The sequence below is a fragment of the Sus scrofa genome, unplaced genomic scaffold (genome assembly GCF_000003025.6).
Source record: "Sus scrofa isolate TJ Tabasco breed Duroc unplaced genomic scaffold, Sscrofa11.1 Contig303, whole genome shotgun sequence".
Classification (NCBI taxonomy): Eukaryota; Metazoa; Chordata; class Mammalia; order Artiodactyla; family Suidae; genus Sus; species Sus scrofa.
Genome location: NW_018085171.1, coordinates 24,597 through 38,200, shown reverse-complemented (window position 1 = coordinate 38,200; position 13,604 = coordinate 24,597). Strand labels below are relative to the sequence as shown.

General features: G+C 42.7%; 1 protein-coding gene across 5 annotated transcripts in view; it reads right to left on the bottom strand.

The window, feature by feature from the left end:
- Positions 1–13,604, bottom strand: part of LOC110258709 (C-type lectin domain family 4 member A-like) — a 28,963-nt gene that overhangs the window by 3,045 nt on the left and 12,314 nt on the right. For all 5 annotated transcript variants that reach the window (XM_021081971.1, XM_021081966.1, XM_021081970.1 and 2 more), the window contains 2 exons: positions 3,154–3,305; positions 1,338–1,453 (listed from right to left, as the gene is read on the bottom strand). In XM_021081971.1, the coding sequence (XP_020937630.1) occupies positions 1,338–1,453; positions 3,154–3,305 (268 nt within the window). The remainder of the gene's footprint in view (positions 1–1,337; positions 1,454–3,153; positions 3,306–13,604) is intronic.

The window sequence follows — 13,604 nt, the reverse complement described above, 5'->3', positions numbered from 1 at the left end:
TTTTTTAATACACTGCTTTTGGAGTCTGAAGAAGTAGTTAAAATCTCTGAATCTGCTACTATCCCTGATAGCTTGGACAAGTGATTTTTTTATTTTTTTATTTTTTGCTTTGTAGGGCCACACCTGCAGCATATGGAGGTTCCCAGGCTATGGGTCCCATCACAGCTACATCTGCCGGCCTACACCACAGCTCGCGGCAACTCCAGGTCCTTAACCCACTGAGCAAGGCCAGAGATCGAACCCACATCCTCACGGATACTAGTTGGATTCATTTCCACTGTGCCACAGTAGGAACTCCCACTGGACAAGTATTTTCACTTCACAGATTCTCAGAGACCAGATTAATATCCCTGTATATTTCACACAGTGATGCAAGGAGCAAAGGAAGTAATGTACAAAGTACTTGAGTTTTCAAAAAACTACCTAAATATGAGGTAAGACTGTCAGAATTTAGCTCATTTGCTTTATGAGAGATAGTTGATCTTAATAATTGATTATGATCTTAATTGACATAACTTTCATCATATTTAGGTATAAAGTAGTGTTTATAAGCACAGACCAGGATGTCAAACTGACCTGGGTTTGAGGACCACTGTTGTCATTGCTAGATAACCACTGTGTTATCTCTACTCTTTAAACTCAGTTTCTTCAGAGTTCCCGTTGTGGCACAGTGGTTAACGAATCCGACAAGGAACCATGAGGTTGCAGGTTCGATCCCTTGATCAGTGGGTTAAGAATCTGGCGTTGCTGTGAGCTATGGTGTAGGTCGCTGACTCAGCTTGGATCCTGTGTTGCTGTGGCTCTGGCGTAGGCCAGCAGCTTCAGCTCCGATTCGACCCCTAGCTTGAGAACCTCCATATGCCGTGGGCGTGGCCCTAGAAAAGACAAAAAAATAAAATAAACTCAGTTTCTTCATCTCTACAGTGAGATGAATTATTGTGCCTCATAGAATTATTGTGACGATTGAATGAGATAATAGATACAATCATTTAACCTAGTGCCCAAGAGTTAAAAGAAGCGTGAGCTATTTTATTTTATTTGTCTATTTAGGGCTGCACCCGAAGCATGTGGAGGTTCACAGGCTAGGAGTTGAATCAGAGCTATAGCTGCTGGCCTATGCCACAGCCACAGCAATGCTGGATCCTTAACCCACTGAGCAAGGCCAGGGATTAAGCCCACGTCCTCATGGATACCAGTTGGGTTCATTAACCACTGAGCTATGATGGGAACTCCAAAAAAAGAGTGAGCTATCTTATTTGAATAGCTGACAGGTGTAATGCCCTAAAACCCCTGTATGGTGCAGGACACAGGATTCCTTTTCCTAATTCTATACTCACGTGGCACTTTCATTGTATGGTGTCTGATCAACCCATTGCCAATTATTTTTTCCCTGTAGGTCTGACAGCCCCACATAATAAGCATTGTTTTCATCCAGCTTCTGGATGATGAAATCCTAAGGGAAGAAAAGGAAGGAGTTATATATAGCCTTTCAAGTGTTCAGGTTGAATTGAATTTTTACAGCTTCAGGGAGAAGAGATGAAAAGGAGAGGATCCAGAAAGAGCCACATGGGAGCCCTGCCGAGGAGCCAAGGTCTCTCCTGGCTGAGCAGTGCTGGATCAAAGATACCACTTGTGGGAGTTCCCGTCGTGGTGTAATGGTTAATGAACCCAACTAGGAACCGTGAGGTTGCGGGTTCGATCCCGGGCCTTGCTCAGTGAGTCAGGGATCCGGTGTTGCCGTGAGCTGTGGTGTAGGTTGCAGATGCGGCTTGGATCCTGCATTGCTGTGGCTCTGGCATAGGCTGGTGGCTACAGCTCCGATTCGACCCCTAGCCTGGGAACCTCCATGTGCTGCAGGTGCGGCCCTAAAAAGCAAACAACAACAACAAACAAATAATTTTCCTTTTATAAATATAGAAATTCTTTTTTCTCTCTCTTTTTAGGGCCTCGCCTGCATTCCCAGACTAGGGATCAAATTGAAGCTGCGGTTGGCGCCTCCACCACGGTCACAGCAACAGGGATCAGTTGCTGTGACCTACACCAAAGCTCACAGCCAAACCAGATCCCCAACCCACTGAGCAAAGCCAGGGATGGAACCAGTCGGGTTCTCAACCTGCTGAGCCACAACGGGAATGCCTAAATGTAAAGATTCTTAACTTCATTTCTTTTTTTTTTTTTTTTTTGTCTTTTGTCTTTTGTCTTTTTTGTTGTTGTTGTTGCTATTTCTTGGGCCGCTCCCGCGGCATATGGAGGTTCTCAGGCTAGGGGTCTAATCGGAGATGTAGCCACCAGAGCCACAGCAACGCGGGATCCGAGCCGCGTCTGTAACCTACACCACAGCTCACGGCAACGCCGGATCGTTAACCCACTGAGCAAGGGCAGGGATCGAACCCGCAACCTCATGGTTCCTAGTCGGATTCGTTAAACACTGCGCCACGACGGGAACTCCCTTAACTTCATTTCTGATTGTTGATTGTGACTCTTCATGACTGAACTTTAGGTCACAACTTGACTTAATACCTCTTCTCTGTTAAATCATTAATAATTTATAAAACATGTACACATTGAAATAGTAAACTGATGTTTCAGGTTGAAATATTTTCATCCTTCCACTCAACCCTTGACAAATTATATTTTCAATACCCCAATTTATTTGGGGCAGGTTGGTTTTATAGATTCAGGAAGAAAGCATTGAATGTAAAACCTTAGGTAGCCTTTTCTATTTTCTCGAAAGCCTCCTGCCACAGCACTAATATCCCAAGATGATAAATTTCTCCTTCTTAGCCAAAGGAGATGTTAAAAAGCCAGGTAACACTCCTGACTCCATTATTCATTAGAAAGTACCTGTTCAATCTCCTCAGAAAAGGAAATCATGGACTTGGAGAAGAGACTTGTGGCTGCCTGATGGGAGGGGGAGGGAGTGGGAGGGATCGGGAGCTTGGGCTTATCAGACACAACCTAGAATAGATTTACAAGGAGATCCCGCTGAATAGCATTGAGAACTTTGTCTAGATACTCATGTTGCAACAGAACAAAGGGTGGGGGAAAAATGTAATTGTAATGTATACATGTAAGGATAACCTGACCCCCTTGCTGTACAGTGGGAAAATAAAAAAATTATAAAAAAAAAAAAGAAAAAAAGAAAGAAAGTACCTGTTCAGCCTTGGTGGTGATCACCAGCAGGTGAGTCTTCACACTTGAGCATTTTTTCTCACTCTCATCCCATGTACCGCTTTCAACAGAAATAAAGTAGCAGTTAGAACCAAAGGACGTCCAGTTCTTTGGACAGCAACTCCAGTCTTTGTCTGTATTAAGAAGAAGGCCATATCAGTGCCATATAAGAAAAGGAATTTTTACAGTGTGTGTTTTATAAAAATTAAGAACCATGGCAGACTACATGGAAACCAGAACTTGCATCTGGGGGCAACCTGGGGACAACAAGGATACTCTGCCCCACCCATTCGGTAGCAAGGAGGTCAAGTCCACCCACATAGGCAGTAACCAGGTAGGGGCCTGTTTCCTTTGCCAGAGTGGTGTCAGGAAAAACCAGCTAAAATAGAAGCTTAAAGGAGTTCCCGTCGTGGCTCAGGGGTAACAAATCCGAACTAGTAACCATGAAGTTGAGGGTTCGATCCCTGGCCTTGCTCAGTGGGTTAAGGATCTGGCATTGCCGTGAGCTGTGGCATAGGTTGCAGATGCAGCTCGGATCCGGCGTTGCTGTGGCTGTGGCGTAGGCTGGCAGCTATAGCTCTGATTAGACCCCTAGCCTGGGAACCTCCATATGCCACGGGAGCAGCCCTAGAAAAGATAAATAAATAAATAAATAAATAAATAAATAAATAAATAAATAAATAAATAAAATAGAAGCTTAAGTAAGATTCAGATTCTCAGAACATAATACAAAAATATTCAGGTCTCAGGGAAAACTTCTTCTCAGACCAAAAACCACAAAGTTCTCAAAAATTAGTTTTTTTGTTTTGTTTTGTTTTGTCTTTTAGGGTTACACCTGCGGCATTCCTAGGCTAGGGGTCGAATCTATGCTGCAACTGTGGGCCTACACTATAGCCACAGCATTGCTGAATCCAAGCCTCATCTGCAACCTACACCACAGCTCATGGCAACACCGAATCCTTAACCCACTGTCAAGGCCAGGGATCAAACCCGCATCCTCATGGATACTAGTCAGGTTTGTTACCACTAAGCCATGGCAGGAACTCCCCAAAAATTAGTTTTAAAAAAAGAAAAAACACATATATCAAAACCAAGATAAGAGAAATATTGGAATTATCCGGCAAAGATTTTAAAGAAGCCATAGAAAGATGCTTCATTAATAAACTACAAATGTTTGAACCAAATAAAAAAAATGGAAAACCTCAGCAAAGAAATAGAGAATCTCAGCAAACAAATTAAAGATATAAGGGGAATCAAATGGAATTTTATAATTGAAAAATATATTAGCCCAAATTAAAAGCTCATTGCATGGGCTCAACAGCAGAATAAAGAGGACAGAGAAATTAGTAAATCAAAAGCTAGAATAACAGAAATTACTCAACCTAATAACAGAGACAAAATAGAGTAAAACAACAACAAATAAACAGACTTCCGGTTTCCAGCCTTGCAAGTAAGAAGTTTGGAAGTCATCACTCCTTTCTTTTTTTTTTTTTTTGTCTTTTAGGGCTGAACCTGAAGCCAGGGATCAAACCCAAATCCTCATGGATACTAGTCGGGCTTGCCACCACTGAGTCATGATGGGAACTCCTTCATCACTCTATTCTATCTAGGAAAAAGCTAAACAAACTCAAGATCAATGACTCTTGACAAAGCAAACCACTGCCCCCAAAGTTGGAGAGACACCCAGGCAAATACAGAGAATCACAATTTACTAGAGCAGAAACCTCTTTGGGAACCAGTCCCGGGGTAAGGAAGCCTGGTCTATAATTGTGAAATAGCTATAAACTCCGTGTGGACAACTCTAAGAGATAAAAAGTCCAGGGGGACCTGGTCAATGTGGAGACCCCCACACTTCTGTGAGTTTTACATCCCGGAGTTCCACCCACTTCCCATAGTAAATATCTAAGAAAAATTCTGTGCTTCTGGCAAAAACAGAGCAAAAGGTACCATTTTGAAACACAGCAGCATATTCTTTTCTTTTCTTTTCTTTTCTTTTCTTTTTTCTTTTCTTTTAAATCTTTTTCTAGGGCCACACCCGAGGCATATGGAGGTTCCCAGGCTAGGGGTCTAATCGGAGCTGTAGCCACCAGAGCCACAGCAACACGGGATCCGAGCTGCCTCTGCGACCTACACCACAGCTCACATCAATGCTGGATCCTTAACCCACTGAGCAAGGCCAGGGATCGAACCCGCAACCTCATGGTTCCTAGTCGGATTCGTTAACCACTGAGCCATGATGGGGACTCCCTCTTTTCTTTTTAACAATATTTGCCCTCAGGAGAAACCATCTAACCAGAGCCTAACCTGCTGGAGATTTTATCAGATCCCAACTAACTAAGGAAGCCCACTCTAGCCACCTGGCCCACTTCAAGGGGGTAATGAAAACAACTGAGAAGAATTTGTAAGTTCAAAGCCCAAAGGCAAAGACTCATAAAAGAGTGAATCAAATCATAGAACTATAGAATTCCCCCACACCCACACCTCACTGTCACACAGGGTGTTGCAGACCAAGGAACAGCAGAACTCGGCAGAAGGCAAGTATCTATGGACTCAGAGTTCTAAAGTACAGTCTCCATCCAAGACAAGATAAAGGACTTATGCATTAACCAGGTCATTCTATAAACAGCTGCACTAAGTCCTAAGGATACCCCCTTTGATATCACTAAGAAGATAATCTCATTATTGCCTCTACCTGTCCCTGCCCACTAATCTCATCACCTTCCTTAATAAAAATCATGTGGGCTAAAAGCCTAGGGGCCTTTGTTCCTCGGAACAGAGTGCCTCCTGGTCCCCCACTTTCTAAACGTAAGTGTCTTGTGTGATCTGTTATACGGGCACCGTCTCTCTTCCAGGATTCCCCGTTTCCCTGCAGCGCTGGATGTGGCAACAGGTTAAGGTCTATTTATAGCAGTTGCTTTTACTTGGTACATCATGTGCAGCTCGTGAGAAAAAAATACAAGACATACTAAAACAAAACACTTTGAAGGCGTCCCCATCCCCGGGTGGCTCAGCAGATTAGTCATCTGGCATTGTCAATTTTGCGGTTCAGCTTATAGCAATGGTGGGGGTTCAATCCATAGCCTGGTAACTTCCACATGGTGCAAGCATGACCCAAAATAAATTAATTAATTAAATTAAACAAAAGCAGAGATATAATTTGGATTTAAAAAAAAAAATTCCCCTGTGGTGCAGTGGGTTAAGGATCCAGCATTGTCACTGCAGAGGCTCAGGTCACTACTGCAGCACAGGTTCAATTTCTGGCCTGGGAACTTCCACAGGCTTTGGGTGTGGCCAAGAAAAAAGAAAACTCCTTAAAGAAGCCAGAAGGCATAAAACACCTCCTATAGAAAGGCAAAGATAAGAATAACCTCAGACTTCACAGAAACCACAGAAGCAAGAAGAGAGTGGAGTGAAATATTTAAAGTGTTGAAAGAAAAAAGCTAGCACCCTAATTCTGTAACCTGCAAAATTAACCTTCGAAGGTGAATAAGAAATAAGAACGCTTTCAGACAAACATAATTGAAGGAGTTTATTGCCAGTTGACCTGATTTGCAGGTAATGTTGAAAGATGTTTTTAAGAGAAAAGAAAAATAGTATAGGTCAGAAACATAGATCTACATGAAGAAAGAAAGAATATCAAAGAATAAATAAGTAAAAGTAAAATAAAAACTTTTATTTTTCAAATTCTCGATTGATCTATCAGATACTTTGTTCAAAATAATAATATCAACTATAATGTGTAAGTGAAATACATTATAGCACTGATACAAGGGATGGAAGGAAGGAATTCAGATCATTTTGTTATTTTAAGGTACTCTCACTGCATCTGAAGCTTTACACAGTTATTTAAAAGGAAAGTTGAGGACTTCCCTTCCTGGCTTAGTGGTTAACGAACCTGACAAGCATCCATGAGGACCTGGGTTCGATCCCTGGCCTCATTCCGTGGGTTAAGGATCCAGCGTTGCCATGAGCTGTGGTGTAGGTTGCAGATGTGGCTTGGATCCTGTGTTGCTGTGACTGTGGCGTAGGCCAGCAGCTATAGCTCCAATTGTTCCCCAGCCTGGAAACCTCCATATGCATATGCCATGGGTGCAGCCCTAAAAGATAAATAAATAAATAAATACATACATAAAAGAAAGAGAACTCGAGAAGTTCTTGTTGTGGTGCAGTGAGTTAAGAACCTGACTGCAGCAGCTCGAGTCACAGCAGATTCCACCGCTGGCCTGGCCCAGTGGGTTAAAGAATCTGGCGTTGCCACAGCTGCAGTGCAGTTTAGGGAACTTCCATATTCTGGGAGTGAGGCTATTTAAAAAAAAAACAAAAAAAAAAAACAAAAAAAAAAAAAACGTTCTAAGAAGGGAGGAGTCCAAGCCCACATCACGTTCCCCAGTCATGCCTTGGGAAGATGTGCCCCCAAAATGTCATTGCATTGAAGGCCAATGGGGCTTGCTACTAGAAGAGTCAGAGAGCTATAGGAAACAGAGATTCTCCTTTTTTTTTTTTTTTTTTTTTTTTTTGCTTTTTAGGGCTGTATCTGCAGCACTTAGAAGTTCAAGGCTAGGGGTCGATTCACAGCAATGCAGGATCCAAGTCACATCTGTGATCTACACCAAACTCATGGCAACACCAGATCCCTGACCCACTGAGCAAGGTCAGGGATCGAACCTGCGTCCTCTTGGATACTAGTCAGGTTCATTACCACTGAGCCACAAAAGAAACTCCACAATGCCGGATCCTTAACCCTCTGAGCCACAGGGAGCTCTGCAGAGACTCTGCTCTTAAAGGGCACACACAAAACCTCACATGTTCTAAAATATAAGGAAGAAGCATTAACTTAAAAGGAGCATGGGTCAGACCCACGTGCTAATCTTGGAGAACTTCCCAGAGAGAGGCAGGAGGCACATGGGAGTCACCCTGGGGACATAGACACTGGCAGCAGCCCTTTGGGGAGCTCATTCTCCCACAAGGGCGCTGGTGCAGATAAGTGCCATTTTTCAGTTCTTCCTCCAGCTTGTTAGCTTCTCAGACCCAATGCCAACCACCAGCTTCTTGGCACCTGTCCTGGGTGCCAAGCAACAAGTTGTGCAGGAAAAGAGCCACACCCACCAGCAGGTTGTCAGCAGCCATCGGTCCACTTGAGCCCCCATCCACCCCAAATGCTAGCCCTGCCCACCAAAGGGCCCAGTACACATCCCCACCCACCAGCAGGCCAGCACTAACCCCCCAGAGCCAACCACATCCACCAGCAGGTGGGCAACAGCCCTAAGATCCCAGCCCTGGCCCCATCTACCAGTAGTCTTATGCCGGCTCCAAGGTCCTGCAGAGCCACCCCAGAACCCCGGCTCCACCCATCAGCTGTTTAGCTGTAGGCCTGGGCCCTCTGTGACCTCAGCCAGCAATGTCAAAACCCACCAGCAAGCCAGCACCTGCTCTGGAACCCCCAAGTCTGGCCTTGTGCACAAGTAGGCCAACAGCTCCAGAACCATCAGGCCCTGCAGCCAGCCACCAGGACCCAGCTCCACTCACCAGTGGACCACCACCAGCCACAGAATTCCCCCAGGGACCACACCCAGCCATAAGAAGAAATGGCCCTGCCCACCAGCAACCAGTATCAGCTCCAGGAACCCCCTTCGCCCCCAACACCTAGACACCTGGGACCTGGCTCTGCCCGAAGAGTGGGTTAGCACTAGTCCTGGGCCTTTGGGACCTGCAGCCATCCACAGCAGGACATGGCCTACCAACTACTGGGCAAACAACCTCTGCACTAGACAGTGCCTGGCAGGGACCAGGCCCAGAAGCCAGGCCTGCCTAGTGATGCACCCACAGTAGTTGGCCCTGCCACAACAGAAGGTCCCATGCAGCCAACATAGGAGGCACCCTTAGAGCACATAACACTAGTGAACAGAAGAGAACATGCTGCTGGGCCCCACAGGACACCTCCTATATAAGGCCACTTCTCCACAATCCAGGAACATAACTGACATACCTCATGTGCAGAAATAAGAACAGAGAATCCAAAAAAAGGAACAAGATAAAACTCCAGAAAAAGAGATAAGCGAAGCAAAGATGAGTAATGTACCCATTAAACAGTTCAAGGTAATGATCAGAAAAATACTAGACAAGCTCAGAAGAAAGGATGAATACAGTGAGAAGTCTAAGAAGGAGCTGGAAAATATAAAAAAGAACCAAACTGAGCTGAAAAACACAATAGCTGGAATTAAAAATACACCACAAGGAATCAACAATAGATCCGATGACACCGAGGACTGGATCGGCAAACTGAAAGAGTAGTGAAAATCACCCAAACTGAACAGAAAGAAAAAAAATTTTTATGAGGGCAGTTTAAGAGACTCCTGGGACAACATCCACATACTAACATTCACATTCCTGGGGTCCCAGAAGCAGAAGCGAGAGGAAGGGGCAGAGAATATATTTGAAGACATGATAGCTGAAAAATGTCCTTCGCCTGGAAAAGGGAACAGATATCCAGGTCCAAGAAGCACAGAGAGACCCAAAGAAGTCCACATCCGGAAACACTGTAATAAAAATGGCAAGTTTTAAAGATAAAGAGAGGTTGTAAAAGCAGCAAGGGAAAACAATTAGCAATGTGCAAGGGAACTCTCATAAGGCGGGCTTTTCAGAAGAACCTCTGCAGGTCAGGAAGGAGTGGCACAATTATTTAATGAAAGGGAAAAAAATAACAAGAATACACTATCTGGCAAGGCACTCATTCAGATTGAAAGAGAGAGAAAGAGTTTTACAGAGAAGCTAAAAGAGTTTAGAGCCACTTAAACCAGCTTTCCCAAAAATATTAAAGGGACTTCTCTAAGTGAAAAGACCACAGACATTACAAAAGGAAAAACCTCATCAGTAAAGGCAAATATATGGTATGAGTAGAAAATCAACCACTTTAAAGCTAGCGGTATGGTTAAAAGACAAAAGGAATAAAGTCATCTACATCCACAATAAGTAGGCAGGAGATACACAAAAGAAAAAGAGCCAGCGATTTCACTCTGGGTATTTAGCAGAAGAAAATAAGAGCACCAGGGAGTTCCCGTCGTGGCGCAGTGGTTAACGAATCCGACTAGGAACCATGAGGTTGCGGGTTCGGTCCCTGCCCTTACTCAGTGGGTTAGGGATCCGGCGTTGCCATGAGCTGTGGTGTAGGTTGCAGAGGCAGCTCGGATCCCGCGTTGCTGTGGCTCTGGGTAGGCCGGTGACTACAGCTCCGATTTGACCTCTAGCCTGGGAACCTCCATATGGGCCGCGGGAGTGGCCCAAAGAAATAGCAAAAAGACAAAAAAAAAAAAAAAAAAAAAGGAAAATAAGAGCACCAGTTAAAAAAGATACATGCACTCTTATGTTCGCTGCAGCATTATTTACAAAAGTTAAGCTATGGAAGCAACCCAAGTGTTCATCAAGAGATGAACCAATAAAGAAGATGTGGTGTATGTACTGGAATACTATTCAGCCATGAGAAAAAAGAAAATTCTGCCATTTGCAACAACGTGGATGGCCCTTGAGGACATCATGCTGAATGAGATAAGTCAGATAAAGAAGGACAAATACTATATGGTATCTCTTCATGTGAAATCTAAAAAAAAAAAAAAAAAAAAAAAAGTTGTAAAAGCAGAGAATAAATTGGTGGTTACCAGTGGCTGGGAGGTGTGGGAATAGGAGAGATGCTGTTTAAGGGATCATACTTAGAACTAGCATACACCTAAGTCCTGGAGATTTAATACTCAGTACAGTGATTATAGACAACAAACCTAGATGGTGAATGTTAACGTTGCTAGGAAAGTAGATTTTAAGTCTTCCCAACACCAGAAAAAAAATGGTAATTATATGATATGTTAGAGACGTTAGCTAATGGTAATATAGCAATTATATTATGACATAAAATCAATACCTGTACACCTTGAATTTACACACTGTTGTAAGTCAACTATAACTTAATTTTAACTACATAAATAAATAATTGATTTTTTTCTGAGTCAGTTGAGATAAACATAATTTCCCCAAAATGGGATTATAAATGATGTTTGTAATTAGTATAACCTTACTAGTTAGAAATCTGTGCTGAGGGTGTAATTCATGCGAGGAGAATCCAGACAATAAAACCAGAACCCTGTAACAGAACAGGCCATCATATAAGAAAATCCATTTTGTGTAGAAAACTGGTGATTTGGGGAGTTCCCATCGTGGCTCTTGGTTAACAAATCCGACTAGGAACCATGAGGTTTTGGGTTCAGTCCCTGGCCTTGCTCAGTGGGTTAAGGATCTGGCGTTGCCATGACCTGTGGTGTAGGTTGCAGATGTGGCTCAGATCCCGCGTTGCTGTGGCTCTATCGTAGGCCAGCAGCTATGGCTCTGATTTGACCCCTAGCCTGGGAACCTCCATATGCTGTGGGAGTGGCCCAAGAAACGGCAAAAAGACACACACACACACACACACACACACACACAAGAAAGAAAGAAAAGAAAACTGGTAGTTTGGATACTTTAAATCTTTTCATTTGGAAGGCAACATTCCACTCTGCCCTGGGAGCCACAGTCTGCTATCAGCAATCTTCGTCTCTCTGCTCTAAATGAAAGTTGTTTTTACTCATCCTCTTCAGTTTTTCTCTTCCCAACATCTATCAAACCCTCCTAAGAAGGCTTCCTAACCCTCAAGTCCACCAAAATGCATCTTGCTAAAGTCACTGAAGACATCCTTGTTGCCAAATCCTTTTTCAGTTCTCTCCCATCTCCAACTTAAACTTTTCATTGAGATCAATTGAAATAGGTGACAACTCAATTTTTTTTTTAATTTTTATTTTTGGCTGCACCGCTGGCATGTGGAAGTTCCCAGGCCAGAGGCTGAATCCATGCCATAGCAGTGACCCAAGCTGCTGCAATGACAACATTGGATCCTTAACCCACTGAGCCACCAGGGAACTCCATGACTCAACCCTTATAATATTTTCTTCCTTTGGCTTCTGGTATGTCATTCACCCTTACTGCAAGATCTATATCTTAATATCCTTTACAAGTTCTTCTTCCTCTCTATGAACTCAAATATTGGACCCCTTTTCATTGTCTACTTGCACTGTCACTCTTCAAGTGATCTAATCTAGCCTATAGCTTTACATACTCATATCCAGGAACTTCCCACTTATATATTTTCCAAAGAGAACATATATTTTTATTTTAGATTTTATATTTTCCAAAAAGAACATATATATTTCCAAAGAGAACATTTGATGCCTCACAAAATGAAAAATTTTTGGTCCTTCCATTGTCTTTCTCATCTTAGCAATCGGCAATTCGATAGCAATTGGTTTTCCAATTTCTCAGGCCAAGAAATCTTTCTTTCATGCTTCATATCCAATCTATCAACTTTTTTATTGTCTGTATCTGTATATTACATGCAGAATCCTGCCATATCATACATCATTATCCAGTTTCTGGCCATCATTATTTCTCACTAGATTATAGCTTTTTTGAAGATGAAATCATGGCCTCTCACATGTTTAAATAGACTCAATGTGAGCCAAATTCCCTCCCATGGCATGTGATTCACACTAACCTTCTGACTTCATCTCCACTTACACCACCCCTGGCTGACTTGTCAGCTTGTTTCCTAAGAATTTTAAGTATGTTCCTGTTACAGGACCTTTGCACTACCTCTTCCCCTTGCTCGAGATGCTCATTTCCTAATATAGTCACAGTTTGCTTCATTAATTCCTTCAGATCTCTGTTCAATGTCTCCTTTTCTTGGAATCTTCTCCAATTGCCCTACATAAAATAGTACCCCCATGCATCTGCTGTCTCCTTTTAATACTTTGCTTTTAACACAACAGCACTTATCACCACATAAAATATATTTACTTGTTTATTTTCTTCCCCTTCTATAGGAAAAATTCTGTAAGAGAAAGAAGCTTTTCTGTTCTGTTCAATGTCCAATTTCTGGCTCATAGTCAGCACTTGTTAATCGGTATTGAATGAGTAAATAAAAGGATAAATGCAGGACTTTATAAAATTGTTAGCATGCTAATGGACACTAGATCTCCAAGGGATAAAAGCTTATATTATTCTCTGAACAAACCTGATAGCTATCAGATGAACCTGCAGCCAAAATTTTTGTCTCTAGGGAAGTACATCTGGTAAGTGACATTCTTGTTATTCTTGTGGTAAAACACTTAACATGAGCTGTACATTTAACAGATTTTAAGTGTACGGTATTGATGACTATAGTTACAATGCCATACAACAGATCTCTAGAACTTATCCATCTTTCTTAAGTGAAAGTATATGACCGTTGATTAATAACTCTCAATTTTCCCCTCTCCCTAGTCCCTGGTAACCACCATTCCAGCCTTTGATTTTAGGAATTTGACTATTTTAGAAATTCCATCAACAGGTGACTGGATAAAGAAAATGGAGTATAGGAA